This window comes from Haematobia irritans, chromosome 1, assembly GCF_050003625.1.
Source record: "Haematobia irritans isolate KBUSLIRL chromosome 1, ASM5000362v1, whole genome shotgun sequence".
Taxonomy (NCBI): Eukaryota; Metazoa; Arthropoda; class Insecta; order Diptera; family Muscidae; genus Haematobia; species Haematobia irritans.
In genome coordinates this window covers 176,118,001-176,143,817 of record NC_134397.1, presented here as the reverse complement: position 1 = coordinate 176,143,817, position 25,817 = coordinate 176,118,001, and the positions used below count along the sequence as shown (strand labels likewise).

At 37.6% G+C, this 25,817-nt stretch overlaps 3 protein-coding genes across 3 annotated transcripts; 2 read left to right on the top strand and 1 right to left on the bottom strand.

The window, feature by feature from the left end:
* Positions 1-10,476: 10,476 nt before the first annotated feature.
* LOC142233314 (uncharacterized) lies at positions 10,477-15,594 on the bottom strand. The gene has a single exon (XM_075304201.1). The coding sequence runs from the start codon at positions 15,592-15,594 to the stop codon at positions 10,477-10,479; it is 5,118 nt and encodes a 1,705-aa protein (XP_075160316.1).
* A 1,060-nt stretch (positions 15,595-16,654) lies between these two features.
* LOC142233306 (uncharacterized) lies at positions 16,655-19,444 on the top strand. Its single transcript, XM_075304190.1, has one exon. It carries the CDS (start codon positions 16,655-16,657, stop codon positions 19,442-19,444), a length of 2,790 nt encoding a protein of 929 aa, XP_075160305.1.
* A 206-nt stretch (positions 19,445-19,650) lies between these two features.
* Positions 19,651-21,846, top strand: LOC142233297 (uncharacterized). The gene has a single exon (XM_075304181.1). The coding sequence runs from the start codon at positions 19,651-19,653 to the stop codon at positions 21,844-21,846; it is 2,196 nt and encodes a 731-aa protein (XP_075160296.1).
* Positions 21,847-25,817: the final 3,971 nt, after the last annotated feature.

Here is a 25,817-nt window from a genome sequence, read left to right as displayed (position 1 = left end):
GAGCGAAAAGGACGATAATTCGTGACCACCCCCAAAAGGTTGAAAAATCCACCCAAAACCTAAAAAAATTGAAATTTTTATATGAAAAACTTCTTTTGCCCATATCTCCTAAACTAAGCGTCCTAGAGCGAAAAGGACGATAATTCGTGACCACCCCCAAAAGGTTGAAAAATCCACCCAAAACCTAAAAAAATTGAAATTTTTATATGAAAAACTTCTTTTGCCCATATCTCCTAAACTAAGCGTCCTAGAGCGAAAAGGACGATAATTCGTGACCACCCCCAAAAGGTTGAAAAATCCACCCAAAACCTAAAAAAATTGAAATTTTTATATGAAAAACTTTGTTTGCCCATATCTCCTAAACTAAGCGTCCTAAAGCGAAAAGGACGATAATTCGTGACCACCCCCAAAAAGTTGAAAAATCCACCCAAAACCTAAAAAAATTGAAATTTTTATATGAAAAACTTCTTTTGCCCATATCTAGAGCGAAAAGGACAATAATTCGTGACCACCCCCAAAAAGTTGAAAAATCCACCCAAAACCTTAAAATATTGAAATTTTTATATGAAAAACTTCTTTTGCCCATATCTCCTAAACTAAGCGTCCTAGAGCGAAAAGGACAATAATTCGTGACCACCCCCAAAAAGTTGAAAAATCCACCCAAAACCTTAAAAAATTGAAATTTTTATATGAAAAACTTCTTTTGCCCATATCTCCTAAACTAAGCGTGACGATAATTCGTGACCACACCCAAAAAGTAGAAAAATCCACCCAAAACCTAAAAAAATTGAAATTTTTATATGAAAAACTTCTTTTGCCCATATCTCCTAAACTAAGCGTCCTAGAGCGAAAAGGACGATAATTCGTGACCACCCCCAAAAAGTTGAAAAATCCACCCAAAACCTTAAAAAATTGAAATTTTTATATGAAAAACTTCTTTTGCCCATATCTCCTAAACTAAGCGTCCTAGAGCGAAAAGGACGATAATTCGTGACCACCCCCAAAAGGTTGAAAAATCCACCCAAAACCTAAAAAAATTGAAATTTTTATATGAAAACCTTCTTTTGCCCATATCTCCTAAACTAAGCGTCCTAGAGCGAAAAGGACGATAATTCGTGACCACCCCCAAAAGGTTGAAGAATCCACCCAAAACCTGAAAAAATTGAAATTTTTATATGAAAAACTTCTTTTGCCCATATCTCCTAAACTAAGCGTCCTAAAGCGAAAAGGACGATAATTCGTGACCACCCCCAAAAGGTTGAAGAATCCACCCAAAACCTAAAAAAATTGAAATTTTTATATGAAAAACTTCTTTTGCCCATATCTCCTAAACTAAGCGTCCTAGAGCGAAAAGGACGATAATTCGTGACCACCCCCAAAAAGTTGAAAAATCCACCCAAAACCTAAAAAAAATGAAATTTTTATATGAAAAACTTCTTTTGCCCATATCTCCTAAACTAAGCGTCCTAGGGCGAAAAGGACGATAATTCCTGACCACCCCCAAAAAGTTGAAAAATCCACCCAAAACCAAAAAAAAATTGAAAATTTTATATGAAAAACTTCTTTTGCCCATATCTCCTAAACTAAGCGTCCTAGAGCGAAAAGGACGATAATTCGTGACCACCCCCAAAAAGTTGAAAAATCCACCCAAAACCTAAAAAATTGAAATTTTTATATGAAAAACTTCTTTTGCCCATATCTCCTAAACTAAGCGTCCTAGAGCGAAAAGGACGATAATTCCTGACCACCCCCAAAAAGTTGAAAAATCCACCCAAAACCTAAAAAATTGAAATTTTTATATGAAAAACTTCTTTTGCCCATATCTCCTAAACTAAGCGTCCTAGAGCGAAAAGGACGATAATTCGTGACCACTCCCAAAAGGTTGAAAAATCCACCGAAAACCTAAAAAAATTGAAATTTTTATATGAAAAACTTATTTTGCCCATATCTCCTAAACTAAGCGTCCTAGAGCGAAAAGGACGATAATTCGTGACCACCCCCAAAAGGTTGAAAAATCCACCCAAAACCTAAAAAAATTGAAATTTTTATATGAAAAACTTCTTTTGCCCATATCTCCTAAACTAAACGTCCTAGAGCGAAAAGGACGATAATTCGTGACCACCCCCAAAAGGTTGAAAAATCCACCCAAAACCTAAAAAAATTGAAATTTTTATATGAAAAACTTCTTTTGCCCATATCTCCTAAACTAAGCGTCCTAGAGCGAAAAGGACGATAATTCGTGACCACCCCCAAAAGGTTGAAGAATCCACCCAAAACCTAAAAAAATTGAAATTTTTATATGAAAAACTTCTTTTGCCCATATCTCCTAAACTAAGCGTCATAGAGCGAAAAGGACGATAATTCGTGACCACCCCCAAAAAGTTGAAAAATCCACCCAAAACCTAAAAAAATTTAAATTTTTATATGAAAAACTTCTTTTGCCCATATCTCCTAACTAAGCGTCCTAGAGCGAAAAGGACGATAATTCCTGACCACCCCCAAAAAGTTGAAAAATCCACCGAAAACCTAAAAAAATTGAAATTTTTATATGAAAAACTTCTTTTGCCCATATCTCCTAAACTAAGCGTCCTAGAGCGAAAAGGACGATAATTCGTGACCAGCCCCAAAAGGTTGAAAAATCCACCGAAAACCTAAAAAAATTGAAATTTTTATATGAAAAACTTCTTTTGCCCATATCTCCTAAACTAAGCGTCCTAGAGCCAAAAGGACGATAATTCGTGACCACCCCCAAAAGGTTGAAAAATCCACCCAAAACCTAAAAAAATTGAAATTTTTATATGGAAAACTTCTTTTTCCCATATCTCCTAAACTAAGCGTCCTAGAGCGAAAAGGACGATAATTCGTGACCACCGCCAAAAGGTTGAAGAATCCACCCAAAACCTAAAAAAATTGAAATTTTTATATGAAAAACTTCTTTTGCCCATATCTCCTAAACTAAGCGTCATAGAGCGAAAAGGACGATAATTCGTGACCACCCCCAAAAAGTTGAAAAATCCACCCAAAACCTAAAAAAATTTAAATTTTTATATGAAAAACTTCTTTTGCCCATATCTCCTAACTAAGCGTCCTAGAGCGAAAAGGACGATAATTCCTGACCACCCCCAAAAAGTTGAAAAATCCACCGAAAACCTAAAAAAATTGAAATTTTTATATGAAAAACTTCTTTTGCCCATATCTCCTAAACTAAGCGTCCTAGAGCGAAAAGGACGATAATTCGTGACCACCCCCAAAAGGTTGAAAAATCCACCCAAAACCTAAAAAAATTGAAATTTTTATATGAAAAACTTCTTTTGCCCTAAACTAAGCGTCCTAGAGCGAAAAGGACGATAATTCGTGACCACCCCCAAAAAGTTGAAAAATCCACCGAAAACCTAAAAAAATTGAAATTTTCATATGAAAAACTTCTTTTGCCCATATCTCCTAAACTACGCGTCCTAGAGCGAAAAGGACGATAATTCGTGACCACCCCCAAAAGGTTGAAAAATCCACCCAAAACCTAAAAAAATTGAAATTTTTATATGAAAAACTTCTTTTGCCCATATCTCCTAAACTAAGCGTCCCAAAGCGAAAAGGACGATAATTCGTGACCACCCCCAAAAGGTTGAAGAATCCACCGAAAACCTAAAAAAATTGAAATTTTTATATGAAAAACTTCTTTTGCCCATATCTCCTAAACTAAGCGTCCTAGAGCGAAAAGGACGATAATTCGTGACCACCCCCAAAAAGTAGAAAAATCCACCCAAAACCTGAAAAATTGGAAATTTTTATATGAAAACCTTCTTTTGCCCATATCTCCTAAACTAAGCGTCCTAGAGCGAAAAGGACGATAATTCGTGACCACCCCCAAAAAGTTGAAAAATCCACCCAAAACCTAAAAAAATTGAAATTTTTATATGAAAAACTTCTTTTACCCATATCTCCTAAACTAAGCGTCCTAAAGCGAAAAGGACGATAATTCGTGACCACCCCCAAAAGGTTGAAGAATCCACCGAAAACCTAAAAAAATTGAAATTTTTATATGAAAAACTTCTTTTGCCCATATCTCCTAAACTAAGCGTCCTAGAGCGAAAAGGACGATAATTCGTGACCACCCCCAAAAAGTTGAAAAATCCACCGAAAACCTAAAAAAATTGAAATTTTTATATGAAAAACTTCTTTTGCCCATATCTCCTAAACTAAGCGTCCTAGAGCGAAAAGGACGATAATTCGTGACCACCCCCAAAAGGTTGAAAAATCCACCCAAAACCTAAAAAAATTGAAATTTTTATATGGAAAACTTCTTTTGCCCATATCTCCTAAACTAAGCGTCCTAGAGCGAAAAGGACGATAATTCGTGACCACCCCCAAAAGGTTGAAAAATCCACCCAAAACCTAAAAAAATTGAAATTTTTATATGAAAAACTTCTTTTGCCCATATCTCCTAAACTAAGCGTCCTAGAGCGAAAAGGACGATAATTCGTGACCACCCCCAAAAGGTTGAAAAATCCACCCAAAACCTAAAAAAATTGAAATTTTTATATGAAAAACTTCTTTTGCCCATATCTAGAGCGAAAAGGACAATAATTCGTGACCACCCCCAAAAAGTTGAAAAATCCACCCAAAACCTTAAAATATTGAAATTTTTATATGAAAAACTTCTTTTGCCCATATCTCCTAAACTAAGCGTCCTAGAGCGAAAAGGACAATAATTCGTGACCACCCCCAAAAAGTTGAAAAATCCACCCAAAACCTTAAAAAATTGAAATTTTTATATGAAAAACTTCTTTTGCCCATATCTCCTAAACTAAGCGTGACGATAATTCGTGACCACACCCAAAAAGTAGAAAAATCCACCCAAAACCTTAAAAAATTGGAATTTTTATATGAAAAACTTCTTTTGCCCATATCTCCTAAACTAAGCGTCCTAGAGCGAAAAGGACGATAATTCGTGACCACACCCAAAAAGTTGAAAAATCCACCCAAAACCTTAAAAAATTGAAATTTTTATATGAAAAACTTCTTTTGCCCATATCTCCTAAACTAAGCGTCCTAGAGCGAAAAGGACGATAATTCGTGACCACCCCCAAAAAGTTGAAAAATCCACCCAAAACCTGAAAAAATTGAAATTTTTATATGAAAAACTTCTTTTGCCCATATCTCCTAAACTAAGCGTCCTAAAGCGAAAAGGACGATAATTCGTGACCACCCCCAAAAGGTTGAAGAATCCACCCAAAACCTAAAAAAATTTAAATTTTTATATGAAAAACTTCTTTTGCCCATATCTCCTAAACTAAGCGTCCTAAAGCGAAAAGGACGATAATTCGTGACCACCCCCAAAAGGTTGAAGAATCCACCCAAAACCTAAAAAAATTGAAATTTTTATATGAAAAACTTCTTTTGCCCATATCTCCTAAACTAAGCGTCCTAGAGCGAAAAGGACGATAATTCGTGACCACCCCCAAAAAGTTGAAAAATCCACCCAAAACCTAAAAAAAATGAAATTTTTATATGAAAAACTTCTTTTGCCCATATCTCCTAAACTAAGCGTCCTAGAGCGAAAAGGACGATAATTCCTGACCACCCCCAAAAAGTTGAAAAATCCACCCAAAACCTAAAAAAAATTGAAAATTTTATATGAAAAACTTCTTTTGCCCATATCTCCTAAATTAAGCGTCCTAGAGCGAAAAGGACGATAATTCGTGACCACCCCCAAAAAGTTGAAAAATCCACCCAAAACCTAAAAAATTGAAATTTTTCAATGAAAAACTTCTTTTGCCCATATCTCCTAAACTAAGCGTCCTAGAGCGAAAAGGACGATAATTCCTGACCACCCCCAAAAAGTTGAAAAATCCACCCAAAACCTAAAAAAATTGAAATTTTTATATGAAAAACTTCTTTTACCCATATCTCCTAAACTAAGCGTCCTAGAGCGAAAAGGACGATAATTCGTGACCACCCCCAAAAGGTTGAAAAATCCACCGAAAACCTAAAAAAATTGAAATTTTTATATGAAAAACTTCTTTTGCCCATATCTCCTAAACTAAGCGTCCTAGAGCGAAAAGGACGATAATTCGTGACCACCCCCAAAAAGTTGAAAAATCCACCGAAAACCTAAAAAAATTGAAATTTTTATATGAAAAACTTCTTTTGCCCATATCTCCTAAACTAAGCGTCCTAGAGCGAAAAGGACGATAATTCGTGACCACCCCCAAAAGGTTGAAAAATCCACCCAAAACCTAAAAAAATTGAAATTTTTATATGAAAAACTTCTTTTGCCCATATCTCCTAAACTAAGCGTCCTAGAGCGAAAAGGACGATAATTCGTGACCACCCCCAAAAGGTTGAAAAATCCACCCAAAACCTAAAAAAATTGAAATTTTTATATGAAAAACTTCTTTTGCCCATATCTCCTAAACTAAGCGTCCTAGAGCGAAAAGGACGATAATTCGTGACCACCCCCAAAAGGTTGAAGAATCCACCCCAAACCTAAAAAAATTGAAATTTTTATATGAAAAACTTCTTTTGCCCATATCTCCTAAACTAAGCGTCATAGAGCGAAAAGGACGATAATTCGTGACCACCCCCAAAAAGTTGAAAAATCCACCCAAAACCTAAAAAAATTGAAATTTTTATATGAAAAACTTCTTTTGCCCATATCTCCTAAACTAAGCGTCCTAGAGCGAAAAGGACGATAATTCCTGACCACCCCCAAAAAGTTGAAAAATCCACCGAAAACCTAAAAAAATTGAAATTTTTATATGAAAAACTTCTTTTGCCCATATCTCCTAAACTAAGCGTCCTAGAGCGAAAAGGACGATAATTCGTGACCACCCCCAAAAGGTTGAAAAATCCACCCAAAACCTAAAAAAATTGAAATTTTTATATGAAAAACTTCTTTTGCCCATATCTCCTAAACTAAGCGTCCTAGAGCGAAAAGGACGATAATTCGTGACCACCCCCAAAAGGTTGAAAAATCCACCCAAAACCTAAAAAAATTGAAATTTTTATATGGAAAACTTCTTTTGCCCATATCTCCTAAACTAAGCGTCCTAGAGCGAAAAGGACGATAATTCGTGACCACCCCCAAAAGGTTGAAAAATCCACCCAAAACCTAAAAAAATTGAAATTTTTATATGAAAAACTTCTTTTGCCCATATCTCCTAAACTAAGCGTCCTAGAGCGAAAAGGACGATAATTCCTGACCACCCCCAAAAAGTTGAAAAATCCACCCAAAACCTAAAAAAATTGAAATTTTTATATGAAAAACTTCTTTTGCCCATATCTCCTAAACTAAGCGTCCTAGAGCGAAAAGGACGATAATTCGTGACCAGCCCCATAAGGTTGAAAAATCCACCGAAAACCTAAAAAAATTGAAATTTTTATATGAAAAACTTCTTTTGCCCATATCTCCTAAACTAAGCGTCCTAGAGCGAAAAGGACGATAATTCGTGACCAGCCCCATAAGGTTGAAAAATCCACCGAAAACCTAAAAAAATTGAAATTTTTATATGAAAAACTTCTTTTGCCCATATCTCCTAAACTAAGCGTCCTAGAGCGAAAAGGACGATAATTCGTGACCACCCCCAAAAAGTAGAAAAATCCACCCAAAACCTGAAAAATTGGAAATTTTTATATGAAAACCTTCTTTTGCCCATATCTCCTTGTTCACGCATGCGGGGGTCCGAATGTCCCATGCCATATAAGAGCGACAATTTCCAATAATGGCATCCCTGCATGAGTGAACGTATGGCCGCCTTTAACCCTTTTGATTGTCGCCGTTGTCCCACATGAAATCCTCCTTTGACACCCAAGGAGAGGGAGAGAAAGAAAAGAAGTAAATGACTTAAGTAAAGTGTCAACCATCAGCGAGCGCGCATCAATTGTTCTATGCCAAGATTAAGTGTAAATAAAAGAAAACGCGAACAAAGGTTCGAATAGCAAAAGGCACGGCGACAGTCAAAAATTTGATAGTGTTTTTGGATTATAAAATCGAGACATTGTGATCAGAATTAAAAGTTAATAAAACGAAACCATAATACATTTGAAAGCTAATATAAAGTGTTAAATTCAATAATATTGCCCCGTGAGGCCGGTCAAAGGTTTATTAACAACCAACTGAAAAGTGATTTGTGTGCTCCGGGAAAGGGAGTTAAAGAATAGAATCCCCTCTTCTGCCCCGAACAAGGCTAGTGACATTAGCGCTGCGTGATTAAACATAATACACTAGGGGAAAGTGCTAGTGAAAGGCCAGCTCCAAGTGTTGTTTGAGTAAGGCCGGAGAGTTGGGAATAGGCCCCAACATATGGTCCTTGTGATCCGTCTTTTCATGAAAACCAGCATTGAAATATTCGTCTGAGTGGAATATTCATCAAATAGAAACCACAAAAATTATACCCAGGCCCAAGCAATTTGGAGAAAAGGTATGTACATTATCATTTTTATTTGAGTGTGGAAAGATATATGTGCATACATTGGCCCTTTCTCTGTCCCATACTGTGCATTAAATCTGTCACTGCCCCTTCTTGCGACACAAAATATAAGCAAAACGAAAATAAAAATTTAAATAGATTTTGGAAGAGAAAATAACAGTTATAAATTTGGTCCAAAATTTATTTACTGGCATTGTTGGTGTAAATAGTCAACCAACAATATTTTTTCTGGTTCACATACCTACATACATTGTTTTTGTACCCAACCGGGATTTTTCGTCTGTCGGCTGATGCAAAATTTGGCGGTGGCTTGTTTTGCATTTTGTTCTGTCCCTTTGCAGTTGGTATAACAATTATCCCATCAAATATTTACATGTGGGGACAGTGGAATGTAAACAAATAATTTAAGAGAACGATCTTTGAGAACAAGTTCTCATGCGCTTAAGAGAACAGTGATTTAATGTTTACCTTTTTTTAAGGTTGCTGCACATTGAATTAGAGTTTTAGAGAAACAGAAAAGACTCAAGAAAATATAGCACACTTGTAAAGAGTACAAGTCAGTGTGTTGCTATTATAATTGTCGCACAGACATACATACATCAAAAAAAAAAAAAAAGAATGTAAATATTATTTCTATGCCTCTCGGTTTGTGAAAAAAAAGAAGAGATTTAAGTATCTGAAGAAGGGTGCTTTTTATGATTGCGCTCACTTTTAAAGAGTATTAGTCGGCGAATCATTTTATCTCAGCAACACTCACTTTACTTTTGGTTTTTAACTGTCTCTGTTGCCGTAACAAAATGTTAAATGTATGTTAATTTGCATTTGAAAGCCCAAACATAATTCTGACTGCAAACCAAGGTACAGTGGTACACGAAAAAAAAAAATTGGAATTTGTGGTCATGCTCATATGAGACTGTGGCTCATATGTGGGACTTTCTATGCTGTGAAAAATAAACAAAAATTCAAGAAAGTAAATGTTTGCCTCAAGGAGGAATTTTAATTCAAATACAAATCGGTTGGAACAATCAGGAGCCATTCACCTATATTGATTTTAAAATTATTTAAGATTTTTATTAATGCTGGAAAATATATGAATATTAAAAAGGAAATGCCGATTATTGTCTTGATCATTAAATTGTTCTGAGTTTTCCTAAGTGAGGATTAAAGCTACACGACTGCCTCAAATTAAATTAAAAATTTTGAATAATTTCAACAATATTATGCCTCACGTTTAAGACTATTGAAAAAATAGAAGTTCAGAGCACAGTGGGCTGATTTGCCTCAAGTTGAAAGTTCATATTTGAATATATATGACATTTTTTGGAAAATTGAAATAATTCCTTAAATTGTTGTACAGTGGAAAGTTAGTTTTTGTACAAAAGGACTAAATCCATAGGTCACTGTCTTATTCAACCTGTATCGAAAAACAAACTAAAACGTTTCTAAAATTGGGAAAACGATTTCAAAGCAATAAAGCCGGGGAAATATAAGTGCTTCCAGAAATTTGACATTTTTGCCTCTACAATTTTTTTCATTTCTTTGGTTTGTTCCTCAAAACGATTCTCTGCCTATTTTTGAGATTACTGTTCCGTTGCCTCTTGACAGAATTTGTGCAAGTAAACCAAAAGGTGACATCGGGATTGTACGAGATTTTCTGAATGAAACGATTTGAATTTTATTAGTTAATATTAAAAAGGTTTATTAAAACAATCACGACATATAGCATAAACAACTCGTCTTATTATATAGAACAACAAGAGGTTATTTTGATATTTAACATTTAATGAGACAAATGACAAATAGCTAGTATGCTCCGCGGTAGCGTTTTGATGTTCTCGAGAGTAGTTTTATTACTAAAAGATGTTGCAGGTATGTTATATATGACAAATAATAACATTAGTGTTCAATTAATGTTACATAAAAAACATAGAACAAAAGAGACAATCATCAGTGATGGACGATATAAATTTTGAATTACGAGAAGTACAGAAAAGTCCAATACATTCTCCCCCACTAAGAACGATAGTTCTTAAGCCGCATATCATTTTTATTCTTCTCTAGAAGCCTCCAAATGTGAACTGGACATCTCATCTGACGGTAGAAAACAGATCTTAGAAATTGGACGTTTTATGAATTTACCATTGCAATATAGGGTCACAACCCGGCAATGCCCATCGGATCCAGGATGTATTTCTTCAATGCGAGCTAGTGGCCAATGTCCCGGAGTACTACGCTCATGAAGTACCAATACAACATCTCCAATTCGTGCTTCTCGTTCCACCCTGTTCCATTTGGGTCTCGCCTGCAATCTGTTGAGATATTCTTTTGACCACCGATTCCAGAAGTGTTGCTTCAACTTTTCAATCTGCTTCCACCGAGCCAACCGATCTATTTTGGAATCTAATAAGTCCTGCTCCGCCAAACAAGTTGTAGGCTCACCTATTAAAAAATGTGCTGGTGTTAACACGCTGAAATCGGAAGGATCGGTAGAAAGTGGACAAAGAGGCCTGGAATTTAAGCAGCTTTCAATTTGGCATAACAGTGTCGATAGCTCCTCATAAGTAAGAATTCGGTCGCCCATTATCCGACGTAGGTGATGTTTTGTGGATTTTACTCCGGCCTCCCAAAGGCCTCCAAAATGGGGCGAAGCAGGTGGTATAAAATGCCAAGTAGTGCCAATATTATGCAGCCCTTCCGCTAGCTTTTCAGGAATCGTTGCCTTCGATCTATGATGCAAAATTTGCAATTCTTTTGATGCCCCAATAAAAGTGGTACCGTTATCTGAATATAAATCAGTACAATGTCCTCGTCGTGAGGTAAATCTTTTGAAAGCGGCTATGAAATCCTCAGTGGTCAAACTGGAAACAACCTCAAGATGAACCGCTTTAGTGCACATACACACAAATAGACATATGTATCCCTTGCTGGTAGTGCTTCGTCTCAGGGTATTCTGCTTTATGGTGATCGGACCGGCATAATCAAGGCCGCTGTGCTTGAAAGTTCTTGCAGGATTCAGTCTCACTTGAGGAAGATCTCCCATAATTTGAGTTGCGGCTCTAGACGCATATTTAAAGCAAGTTAAACAGTTACGTTTAACAGATTTTGCCAAGTTTCTGGCCGACAAGATCCAATAATGTGTCATGACATACGATTGCATTAGCTGTACTCCCCCATGTAGCGTTTTATAATGAGCTTCTGCAAATATAAGAGTAGAAATGGGATCAGTTTTTGTTAGCAATATAGGGTGTTTTTTCTCAAACGAAAGATCTGCATTTTTTATTCTTCCTCCAACTCGAATAACACCGTGTTCATCCAGAAAAGGTTGAAGTTTTATTATACGGCTATTAGCTGGTAAAGGAAGTTTGCTTTTGAAGCAAGCTAAGTCATCCTTAAAGGAAATCCGCTGGCACATCTTAACCAATAACAATCTGGAACACGTTAATTCGAACGACTGAAGACAGCCTGAAATCGTTTGCAGTTTCGATCCAAGTCTTTTAGATATCGAGGCCTTTATATTGTTGTAAAATCTTAGAATATAAGCGGTTACTCGTTGAAGTTTGTTAAAGGATGAATATCTCAACAACAAATCCGGATACTCTGACGAACTTGGTTTTGTTAATTTAGTAGTTGCGAAGGAATACACTGTAGGTTTAATTGCAGCTGGTTGCATGTTACTTTTGAACTTGTTTACAGGCCATGTTTCTTCGTTCTCTGTTAGCCAATTTGGCCCTTGCCACCAGATGTTGCATGCTTTTAAATCTTTTGGTAGCAGGCCTCTTGTAGCACAATCAGCAGGGTTATCTGTAGATGAAACGTATCGCCACTCGGAAATATTTGTCAAGCGCTGTATTTGGGAAACACGATTTGCTTCGTATACTGGTAGCTGAGAAGATTGAGTTTTAATCCAGGTAAGCACTGTAGTACTATCCGACCAAAAATTAACATTTTCAATGTTAAGACCGATGCAAGATTTTACCTTGGAGAGCAGTTTTGCACCTAGAACTGCTGCGCAAAGTTCTAGCTTTGGGATTGTTTGCACTTTCAGTGGGGCTACTTTCGTTTTTGATTGAACAAGGCAAACATGTATACTTCCATCTACTGTTACCACTCTCAGATATACCGCGGCAGCGAATGCTACTTTTGAAGCGTCACAGAATGTATGTAACTCTGCTGATGAAGTAGACTGGCAAAGAAACCATCGTGGCAGCGATAGCTTTTCAATATCTTTTAATGCGACCCGATATTTACTCCATTCATCATGTAAATTTTTTGGTAAAGGATCCGTCCAATCCAAACCTTCTCGCCATAAATGTTGAAACATTATTTTTGCAATAATGGTTGTAGGGGCCAACCAGCCAAGTGGGTCAAATAGCCTTGCGGAATCTGAAAGTACGACACTTTTAGTTATCTTGTCACAAAATGAATAATTCACCTTAAAATAGAAGTGGTCACTTTTAGGATCCCAAGACAATCCGAGTGCTTTGACCATTTCAGTATTCTGGATTGGAAAACTGCTGCTCGTAGTTCGAAATTCTGAAGGAATCGTACTTAGGAGCTTATCGGAATTCGAACTCCATTTTCTTAGAGTAAAGCCAGCTTTACCCAAAAGTAAAACAAGCTGACGTGTCAATTTAGCCGCCTCCTCAACTGTATCGCAACCAGATATTACATCGTCAACGTAGGTATCGGAATCAATGACCCTACTGGCTAAAGGGTAATCATCCTTGCCATCCTTTGCAATCTGCTTTAGCACACGTATGGCCAAAAAGGGCGCCGACGTTGTACCATACGTTACTGTTTTCAGTTTGTAGATATTAATGTTGTTATTACAGGGATCACGCCATAGAATGCATTGATATTTTTGATGATCTTTGCATACTTTTATTTGTCTAAACATCTTTTCCAAGTCGGCTGTAAAAGAAATCTGAAAACGCCTCCAGCGGGTAATAATAGTAGGCAAATCATTTTGTAAAGGAGGCCCACTTGCAAGTTCTTCATTTAAAGATGCTTGGGGTGCAACTCTACTACTCCCATCGAACACCACTCTAAGTTTTGTAGTGGTGCTACTTTCTCGTAGAACACCATGGTGAGGCAAAATATAAATGTTGGCAGGTAAATCTCTAGGGTATGTTCCAACTTTTTCCATATGGTTTAAAGCTTCATATTCTGCCATAAAGTCCTTGTATGCCTTTGCAAACTGTGGCCGAAATTTGAAAGACGTTTCAAGTTTCTTTAGCCTTTGTAGTGCGAGATAGTCGGTGTTCTGAAACACTGGTTCATTGTTACCTTTCAACAAACTTTTAAAAGGTAAATGCACCTCATATCTGCCATCAGGGGTCCGGATACATGTTTTTGAAAAGTAAGACTCGCAGTCTTCTTCTTCTATGGACAATTGTTTAGTTTCACTCAACTCCTCCTGTTCCCAGAATAAGCGTAATTGATTTTCGAGATTACAACAATTTATAGCTAGTGTGGATGTTGTATATGGCTTTCCGATTGGTCCAGAAATCAACCATCCAAAATAACTTTCCTGCAAATATATGCTATTTGGGAATTTTATACTATTCGATTTCATGATCTCACCGTAAACATCGCTACCAAGTAAAATATCTATTTTTGATGGCAAATAAAAAGTGGGATCAGATAGCTGATATGCATCCAAGTTAGGTAAATCTGTTTTCTTTACATCGACAGGACTATAAGACGTAATTTTTGTTAAAATTAGCGCACTCACTATTAAATTGTAATTCTGAGTATAATTTGACATCAAGTTCAGCTCCGCCATATGTTTTATTGATGTTTTGGCAACAGATCCAATCCCATCGATTGTCGTCTCTTCTATTCTCTTCTTATTCAAGTTTAACAGCTGACAGATCTCTCTGGTTACAAAAGAGGCCTGAGAACCGGGATCAACCAAAGCTTTTACACAGATCACTCCAGATGGGTGGTTAATAAGAACTTTAGCTGTAGCTAGCAGAACTTGCGACTGTTTGTTTGCTGAAAGAGATGTTATGTGGGAGTTGATATGTAATGTTGGCTGGGTATTACTTAATGCAGTAGCATTCAAATTGTCTACTGTAGTAGACAGTGCTGTGTTTGATCTATGTTGGCTTATTTCATTTACATACGCAGCATGCAGAATAGTATGATGGGTTTGTTGGCAGAGTTGGCAGCGAGCAGCTATTTTGCATTGACTACAGTTGTGGCCAGTGTTTAAGCAGTTTGGGCATACATTATGTTGAAGTACGATTGATCTCTTCTCTGTTGGTGACAGTGATGAGAACTTAAAGCACTTGTATAAGGGGTGTCGACGTTGGCAGCAGATGCAGAGATTTGTGTTTACGGCAGAGTTATGCACATGCATCGATCGCTTATAGGGTCTTTGTTGATGAGCGCGGTTAACAGAAATCATACTCTCGGCTCTGTTAGTTGACTCCTCAACAGACTCCAATGTTCTGAAAGCAATTTCCAAAAAGTTGAATAAGTCACCCATGGATGGATTTTCATTTGAATTTACGCATTGTTCCCAATCTTTTCGAGTCTGCTTGTCCATTTTCTGGGTTGTTAGGTATATTAAAATTGGATCCCACGTATCTATATCAATATCTATTGATCTTAAAAGAGATAACGAAGATCTAGTTGAGTCGAGCAATTCCTTTATGCTTGCAAATGACCCATTTGATTGAGGAATTCCAAACAATTTGCTCAATATTTGATCGATGAGTTTTCTCCTATTATGATATCTTGCTTTCAGTGCATCCCACGCAGCAGCGTAGTTTCTTTCGGAAGCTGGGTATTGATTTACGATGTCCAATGGAGAACCCTTACAAGAGCCCTTTAGGTAAAAATATTTTTGAATATCAGTTAATGAGTTGTTGTTGTGCACCAAAGAAGTGAACATATCACTGTAGGGTATCCACTCTAGGTATTCTCCCGTGAAAGTAGGCAGTTCGATTTTTGGAAGCTTAGCATATGAAGAAGTGTTAGCATTATTGTTGTGGGTGGATATAAATGTACTTGCTAAATGATTATGTGACATTGATGGCTCTTCAAATAGATCTAGAAGTTTTGATTTGAGTGAAAGATAAGTATCAAAGAAAATCTCATAGAAGTCATCATTAAGATATGGTATATCTTTTTCATCGATGGAGTTCTCCAAAGCCATTGTACAAATTTGATCATGGTCCTCTTTGAACGCTTTGTAAATTGATTCAACTTCTTCTAAAACACATTTTATGTATCCTTTTGTTCGGTTGTTGTCAGATTGTTTGTCAAAACGTTTTGCCAATTTTTGCAAATGGCTATATGCTTTTTTTTGCGCTGCTACAGCCGAAGAAAAGTTCTCCATTTTATAAACTTAATGAGTTTATTCGATGTTGCGTTAAGAATTATAATTAAGTTTATTTATTTATTTTTTTTTAATGATGAACCGGTAAGCTCAGAAAATACCAGACAATTTTTTTTTTGTAATTTTGTATTTGTTCAGAAATAGACGAATTGACTAGTTGCAACCACGTAAATGGAGTATATTACACAACTTAACTTTCGTTGTTTCTTTTGTTTTATGTATATATATTTTAACAAGGAATAATTCCCGGGTTTCGGCACCAATTTTTAATGTACGAGATTTTCTGAATGAAACGATTTGAATTTTATTAGTTAATATTAAAAAGGTTTATTAAAACAATCACGACATATAGCATAAACAACTCGTCTTATTATATAGAACAACAAGAGGTTATTTTGATATTTAACATTTAATGAGACAAATGACAAATAGCTAGTATGCTCCGCGGTAGCGTTTTGATGTTCTCGAGAGTAGTTTTATTACTAAAAGATGTTGCAGGTATGTTATATATGACAAATAATAACATTAGTGTTCAATTAATGTTACATAAAAAACATAGAACAAAAGAGACAATCATCAGTGATGGACGATATAAATTTTGAATTACGAGAAGTACAGAAAAGTCCAATACAGGGATATTGAAATAATTTTTTTGCAAATAAATTTGTTCCTCTGCATATCATAGATTCTCTCGCACTGATTTGATTTAAAAATTAGTAAAATTTGCGGAGAGAAGTCTTGCATCGATTTATTCTCAACTTTTCCAAAAGTGAATCAGAGTCGAACATTGTTTTCTGTCCCTTCAAGCGCAGCTGTGCAATATTTGTCTTTCTCGAAGTGAAAGACTTGTTTATTAGTATATCTGACTCGACTGAAGATGGGATTGTTAGAAGAATATCTTGTTTTGTCCGATGAATATATTGCTTATGAGCAGACTTTGAAGCAATCAGAAAAGGTGCAACACAACGAATTGTCAATCGAGGCAGAACAACAGGAGGTTCAGGGTATGTACGCAGAATGGAAGGAGGTTTATAAAAAATGTATTGCTGACCCAGAATGCGAAAAGAAAGATAAGACCACAATAAGAAAAAAGAGGATAGAAGTTCATAGCGCATATATTAAATACATGGCTATAATTGGGAGCATTAAATCAAAAATAAAGGAAGATTTAGCTCCCCCAGTCCAGAAGTTGGGTAGTTCTATTGCTGTCCCACCATGCGATACAGAAATTTTTCAAGGTGATTATTTGAGCTGGCCCAGTTTTAGGGATTTGTTCACCGCCATATATGTCAACAATAAAAAGTTAAGTGCGGTGGAAAAATTATATCACCTTTTCCAAAAAACCACTGGCGAGGCAAGAGAGATAAATAGGCATATTCCTTTGACATCCGAAGGTTTTGAAATTGCGTGGGAAAACCTTCGTAATCAATATGAAAATAAACGTATCGTAATCAATAATCAGTTGCGAACAATATTTAATCTGCCTCAATGTGCGCAGGAGTGTTCCAGCGGTTTAAAGAAGCTACAGCGAGAAATTAACAACGCCATATCAGTTCTTAAATTGTATAAAATAGATATTGGTTCATGGGATCCGATATTTATATATCAATGTTCGTCAAAGTTGCCAAAGTTAACATTGTCTCTGTGGGAGCAATCGGTGGCTCAGAAAACGGAAATACCTAAATGGGAGGAACTTGATAAGTTCCTAACTGAAAGATTCCATGCGTTGGAAAGCGTATCGGACATTTATGGTCCACAAACGTCGAATTCTTCTCTGTCTCAGCGGCAGAAATACAGCAATTTTGACAAATCGAAAAATTTTAAAGTGCATCACACAAAGGTGAATGCCCAAAAATGTAATGTTTGTAAAGGAAATCATTTTTTGCGCTCTTGTCCCAAATTCATGAGTATGAATTACAAAAATAGAATTTCTATAATAAAGAGAGACAAATACTGTTTGAATTGTCTCACTCCGGGACATATGGTGGCTGGGTGCCACAGTCAGAAAACTTGTTCTGAATGTAGGCTGAAACATCATACGTTACTACACAGACCGAATCTCCCTCAAAACGGAAATAATAACCAAAGTGATAACAGTACAAGTGCACAATCGTCACAAAATGGGAATATACAGTCCACAGTAGAACAACCATCAACGTCGACGTCCGGAAACGTGAGGGCGTACCACACATCGGTTTCAAGAAAAACTATGCTGGCTACGGCATGGGTTACGGTTATAAAAGATGGTCTGTCTCATAAAGCGCGAGCGCTTATTGATCCATGTGCGGATGACTCATTTGTCTCTGAGAGACTGAGAAAATTGTTGAATTTGTCAACACGAACGATATCAGCTGATATATCAGGGTTAGGTGGTGAACATCTTACGAAATGTACTAAATTGGCAATTCTTACAATCGGTTCTGTATTCGACAAGAACTTTTCTTTAGATATAGATGCACTAGTTGTCCCTGATGTTACGGGAAATATTCCCACCCACTCATTTGAAAACTTTTCTGCCTCTCAATTGCCAAAGTTAAAATTTGCTGACCCACATTTTTTCCTAAGCGGTCCTGTGGATATCCTCATAGGAGGAAATTTATATCCACTAATTTTACTCAATGGAGTACAGCACGGCATTCTTGGTTCGCTGGTCGCCCAGAAGACAGTCTTTGGGTGGATCGTGACTGGCCCAACGTCCAATAGAACTTCGATTAATGTGTCTCGAGTTGCTCATTGCACGAGGGTGTCGATAGATAAGCAGCTGTCTCGGTTTTGGGAAATTGAGGAACTTCCGAGGGAAGATCCATTGTCTGAAGAAGATAAGATATGTGAAAGTATTTACCGATCGACTGTGAAAAGAGATTCCACTGGAAGATATACCGTGGATTTGCCGTTTAAAACTGACCCAAAAGTGGGATCGCTTAGTAGCTCGAATAGATATGTAGCTCTAAGTCAATTTTTACGAAACGAACAATCACTGGCTCGAAAGCCTGAACTTAAAGCGATGTACGACGACGTCATCAACGAATATTTGTCTCTGGGACATATGGAAGTTGTAGAAGCTCCAAAGGGAGAATCAGAACCTTGTTTTTATCTGCCTCATCACGGCGTATATAAGCCCGAGAGTGTTTCCACTAAGTTGAGAGTGGTATTTAACGCCTCGTGTCCCTCGGCGAGGGGTCAAAGTCTGAATGACTTGTTATATGTTGGTCCAGTCTTGCAGAAAGACATTGTGACTCTAATTTTGAATTGGCGATTATATAAATTCGTCTTTAATGCGGATATCACAAAGATGTATCGGCAAATCTTTGTGAATCCCATACATGCCCCGTACCAACGGATTTTGTATCGATCGGACCCAGATATGGAAATAAGAGATTACCAATTAAGGACGGTAACATTTGGCGTCAATTGTGCGCCGTACTTGGCCCTACGTACATTGCTCCAATTAGCAGAAGATGAGGAAAAAAGGTTTCCTCTAGGGTCAAAGATATTAAGAAATAACATGTATGTTGACGACGCGCTTGCAGGCGCACATTCTGTCTCTGAGGGCATACATGCAAGAAAAGAATTAGAAGGGATTCTTTTGTCGGGTGGATTTCAACTACGAAAGTGGACTTCAAATGTGAAAGAAGTTTTAGAAGGCTTGCCCCGAGATAGGCTTTAAATGAAGATTTTTTGAATTTTGATGACAAAAGCTCGGCGAAAACCTTAGGAATCAGGTGGAACGCCAAAAATGATTCATTCTATTTTGTCTCTGAGAAGTTGAGAGACAAAGAAAATTTTACGAAAAGAGAAGTATTATCGGTTATAGCGCGACTTTTTGACCCGTTGGGTTGGCTGTCCCCGGTGATTATTACAGCAGAGATATTTATGCAACAGCTATGGCTGGATGAGATTGAATGGGATGAATTCCTCAAACCGCTGTCTCTGATTAGATGGAAGTCTTTTATACAAAAATATGTTGATATCGACAATATTAGTATCCCACGATGGATTCGATATTGCCCCGATTCCGAAATTGAGTTTCATGGATTCTGCGATTCCTCGGAGCTTGCATATGCAGCTGTATTGTATTCGAGGGTAAAATTTGGTGGTGAGATACATACAAATTTACTTGTTTCAAAGTCAAGAATTGCGCCTATCAAGAAACTGTCCCTACCTAGGCTGGAGTTGTGTGGAGCTCTGCTTCTTGCAGAGTTAATAAGTGTATTTCTTCCTCAATTGGATGTCTCAAATCGTCCGTTATATTTATGGTCGGACTCAACTATAGTCCTTTCATGGCTTAAAAAATCGCCGCATACGTGGACTACCTTTGTGGCAAATAGGGTTGCCAAAATTCAAGAGAAGGTTTGTGATTGTTGGCGACACGTCTCTACCTTTGATAACCCCGCTGATCTAGCAACCCGGGGGGTGACTCCTTCAGAGTTGAAGGAGAATAATCTTTGGTGGTCGGGACCATCATGGTTAAAAGATGAGGAGAGATTTTGGCCATCGAATATAAATGTTCCTGAAACAAGTATTGAGGCGAAGCCAGTTCAAGTTCATATCGCCAGATCAGCGGATTTTGAAGATATACTTGAAAGATTTTCCTGCCTCTCGAGGGCAATTCATGTTATTGCTTATATGCTTAGATTTTTTCACGCCACGCATCCTACCTCCAAAGGAGTTCAGAAATTTGAAACCTTTCGTTTAACATCACTCGAATTGGCATCAGCTAAGAACCGCCTAATTTCACTGTCTCAAAAACTTCATTTTCCTCAGGAATATTTTGCTCTGTCTCAACGGAGACCCATTGATTCGAAAAGCGCACTGTTAACATTGACCCCTTTCATAGATAAGGATCAGCTCATTCGTGCAAATGGCAGATTAGGATCAACTTTGTCGCTGTCGTATAGTGAACGGCATCCTGTTATACTGTCTCATAGGAGTTACTTTTCTAAACTCTATGTTCGTTTTATTCACAAGTTGACTCTACATGGGGGTCCTCAGCTCATGCTCGCTACTATACGCCTGGAATGTTGGATTTTGAGAGCAAAGAATGTAATAAGAACTTGCGTTCGGGATTGTAAAGATTGCGTGATAGCACGTAAAGCCAAGCAAGGGCAAATAATGGCTGCCCTTCCCCCCGAGAGGACAACGTACAACAGGCCTTTTACAAACACAGGTGTGGACTATGCGGGTCCATTCGACCTTAAGAATTTCTCTGGGCGAGGTTGTCGAATCACCAAATGTTATATCTGCCTCTTTGTCTGCTTCGCTACTAGGGCAATTCACCTCGAAGTAGTCAGCGATTTATCTACCCCGGCATTCATGGCAGCATTAACTAGATTTGTGTCCCGACGAGGCTGCCCCCATAAAATATTTTCCGACAATGGTCGTAATTTTGTGGGAGCCGCTAGAGAAATTAGAGCTAATTTTGCGAAGTCGCTGGCAGAACTTAAAACAGAAGCTGTTCTACGTTATGGCCACCAAAAGTTGGAGTGGCATTTCATACCTGCCTCGGCTCCTCACATGGGAGGTTTGTGGGAGGCAGGCGTGAAGAGTTGTAAAACGCATTTAAAGAAAATGTCTGGTCAGATTCGTCACACCTATGAAGAATTTAGTACCATATTAGCCTCAATTGAATCCTGTCTCAATTCGCGGCCGCTTACTCCTATGACTGAAAGTGTGGATGATTTTTCGGTATTGACCCCAGCTCACTTTCTAGTAGGCTCATCTTTACTGTCCCCAGCTGAACCGGAAGAAATTTCAAGCAAAATATCTCTTCAAAATCGTTGGAGTAGGCTCAAAATTGTACAACAAGATTTCTGTCGCAGGTGGAAGTCAGATTATCTTAAAGAGCTTCACAAAAGAAATAAATGGCAGAGGCCCTTAGAAAATTTGAAAATAGGTGACATGGTTGTATTGCGCCAAGAACCGGGAGCCCCTAATGAGTGGCGTCTCGGTAGAGTCACTAAAGTGTATTCGGGCTCAGATGGTCAGGTTAGAGTTGTCGACGTGAAGACATCGTCTGGATCAATAACTCGTCCGGTGCATAAACTTGTTTTGTTGCCTCGATCAGAATAAATTTCCGCCATTGTCTGCCTCTTTTCCACACTGTCCCATGTCAACCTTTCTCCGGGCCAACACTAACGAAAATGATTTCTGTCTCTCTACAGTTATGGCTCAATATCAAGAGGAATACCGCTGCCTCATGTGCAACACAAGACACTCGCTGAAGCTGTGTAGACGCTTCTTATCACTGTCCCCATCGGAGAAAACACGCTATGTCCACCAGAACCGTGTGTGTGAGAATTGCTTAGCCTACTCACATGAAATTAATATGTGCAAGAGCGGGCCTTGCCGTATTTGTTGGTTTGGTCACCACACATTGCTGCACCCAGTGGATGCTCTAAAATATCAGTGGGTAGATATGACAGCACTGGTGTTAATGCGGCGCTCGAAAAAGGAAGAGGAGTCTAAAGTGGTTCGCATTTTGATGGACCCTAATGCCCCAAAGAGTTATTTTGTGCCAAATAATCCATATTTGACGTTCGACTTCGAGGAAGAACCAAAACTTCCAATTGAATTCATCCTGACGGATCGCCACAACGAAGTCAGAACTTTGACAGCTATGTTAGAGCCGAGGTTTGTCCCATCGCCTTACACTCCTCTTCTCCCAGTTCGACCTGCGTCAGTATGGGATATGTACGGTCTTGAGGATGTAGCTGACTGCTCATTCTACTTGCCCAGCAATTGTGCTGTAATTTTGGGGCAGGATGTTGCCCAGCGAGTGTTTCTTGGCCTGCCTGAGAAAGAGAAGGATACACTATATATCCAGAATACTATTTTTGGATGGTCTTTTTTTGGAAGTATGGAGGTGGATCAAGAGGCTTGGGAGTCTACGACGAAGCATGATTCTCTTTATGTCCCTTAAGGACATGATAACGATTTACATTTACAGGTTTTTATGTCCCTTATTGTCTTGTTATACCAAATGAATTTGAAGTTTTGCTTTGCCCCTGGATGGGCTTGAGATATTATTTGAAATGGAACTTATGAATGCCCCCTGGAGGGGCTTTAATTATTTCGATTTATTGCTATAATGCCCAGAGTGGGTTTGGATTATATTGTTAACAAAAGATCTTATATTGTAATCATATTGATGAATTTATACTTTAGTTTAAGTATTTATTAGATATTTTGCACGGACAGTGCAAGGGGGGCGGTATGTTCACGCATGCGGGGGTCCGAATGTCCCATGCCATATAAGAGCGACAATTTCCAATAATGGCATCCCTGCATGAGTGAACGTATGGCCGCCTTTAACCCTTTTGATTGTCGCCGTTGTCCCACATGAAATCCTCCTTTGACACCCAAGGAGAGGGAGAGAAAGAAAAGAAGTAAATGACTTAAGTAAAGTGTCAACCATCAGCGAGCGCGCATCAATTGTTCTATGCCAAGATTAAGTGTAAATAAAAGAAAACGCGAACAAAGGTTCGAATAGCAAAAGGCACGGCGACAGACAAAAATTTGATAGTGTTTTTGGATTATAAAATCGAGACATTGTGATCAGAATTAAAAGTTAATAAAACGAAACCATAATACATTTGAAAGCTAATATAAAGTGTTAAATTCAATAATATTGCCCCGTGAGGCCGGTCAAAGGTTTATTAACAACCAACTGAAAAGTGATTTGTGTGCTCCGGGAAAGGGAGTTAAAGAATAGAATCCCCTCTTCTGCCCCGAACAAGGCTAGTGACATTAGCGCTGCGTGATTAAACATAATACACTAGGGGAAAGTGCTAGTGAAAGGCCAGCTCCAAGTGTTGTTTGAGTAAGGCCGGAGAGTTGGGAATAGGCCCCAACACTCCTAAACTAAGCGTCCTAGAGCGAAAAGGACGATAATTCGTGACCACCCCCAAAAAGTTGAAAAATCCACCCAAAACCTAAAAAAATTGAAATTTTTATATGAAAAACTTCTTTTGCCCATATCTCCTAAACTAAGCGTCCTAAAGCGAAAAGGACGATAATTCGTGACCACCCCCAAAAGGTTGAAGAATCCACCCAAAACCTAAAAAAATTGAAATTTTTATATGAAAAACTTCTTTTGCCCATATCTCCTAAACTAAGCGTCCTAGAGCGAAAAGGACGATAATTCGTGACCACCCCCAAAAAGTTGAAAAATCCACCCAAAACCTAAAAAAATTGAAATTTTTATATGAAAAACTTCTTTTGCCCATATCTCCTAAACTAAGCGTCCTAGAGCGAAAAGGACGATAATTCGTGACCACCCCCAAAAAGTTGAAAAATCCACCCAAACCTAAAAAAATTGAAATTTTTATATGAAAAACTTCTTTTGCCCATATCTCCTAAACTAAGCGTCCTATAGCGAAAAGGACGATAATTCCTGACCAGCCCCAAAAAGTTGAAAAATCCACCCAAAACCTAAAAAAAATGAAATTTTTATATGAAAAACTTCTTTTGCCCATATCTCCTACACTAAGCGTCCTAGAGCGAAAAGGACGATAATTCGTGACCACCCCCAAAAAGTAGAAAAATCCACCCAAAACCTGAAAAATTGGAAATTTTTATATGAAAACCTTCTTTTGCCCATATCTCCTAAACTAAGCGTCCTAGAGCGAAAAGGACGATAATTCGTGACCACCCCCAAAAAGTTGAAAAATCCACCCAAAACCTAAAAAAATTGAAATTTTTATATGAAAAACTTCTTTTGCCCATATCTCCTAAACTAAGCGTCCTAAAGCGAAAAGGACGATAATTCGTGACCACCCCCAAAAGGTTGAAGAATCCACCCAAAACCTAAAAAAATTGAAATTTTTATATGAAAAACTTCTTTTGCCCATATCTCCTAAACTAAGCGTCCTAGAGCGAAAAGGACGATAATTCGTGACCACCCCCAAAAAGTTGAAAAATCCACCCAAAACCTAAAAAAATTGAAATTTTTATATGAAAAACTTCTTTTGCCCATATCTCCTAAACTAAGCGTCCTAGAGCGAAAAGGACGATAATTCGTGACCACCCCCAAAAAGTTGAAAAATCCACCCAAACCTAAAAAAATTGAAATTTTTATATGAAAAACTTCTTTTGCCCATATCTCCTAAACTAAGCGTCCTATAGCGAAAAGGACGATAATTCCTGACCAGCCCCAAAAAGTTGAAAAACCCACCCAAAACCTAAAAAAAATGAAATTTTTATATGAAAAACTTCTTTTGCCCATATCTCCTAAACTAAGCGTCCTAGAGCGAAAAGGACGATAATTCGTGACCACCCACAAAAAGTTGAAAAATCCACCGAAAACCTAAAAAAATTGAAATTTTTATATGAAAAACTTCTTTTGCCCATATCTCCTAAACTAAGCGTCCTAGAGCGAAAAGGACGATAATTCGTGACCACCCCCAAAAAGTTGAAAAATCCACCCAAAACCTAAAAAAATCGAAATTTTTATATGAAAAACTTCTTTTGCCCATATCTCCTAAACTAAGCGTCCTAGAGCGAAAAGGACGATAATTCGTGACCACACCCAAAAGGTTGAAAAATCCACCGAAAACTTAACAAAATTGAAATTTTTATATGAAAAACTTCTTTTGCCCATATTTCCTAAACTAAGCGTCCTAGAGCGAAAAGGACGATAATTCCTGACCACCCCCAAAAAGTTGAAAAATCCACCCAAAACCTAAAAAAATTGAAATTTTTATATGAAAAACTTCTTTTGCCCATATCTCCTAAACTAAGCGTCCTAGAGCGAAAAGGACGATAATTCCTGACCACCCCCAAAAGGTTGAAAAATCCACCCAAAACCTAAAAAAATTGAAATTTTTATATGAAAAACTTCTTTTGCCCATATCTCCTAAACTAAGCGTCCTAGAGCGAAAAGGACGATAATTCGTGACCACCCCCAAAAAGTAGAAAAATCCACCGAAAACCTAAAAAAATTGAAATTTTTATATGAAAAACTTCTTTTGCCCATATCTCCTAAACTAAGCGTCATAGAGCGAAAAGGACGATAATTCGTGACCACCCCCAAAAGGTTGAAA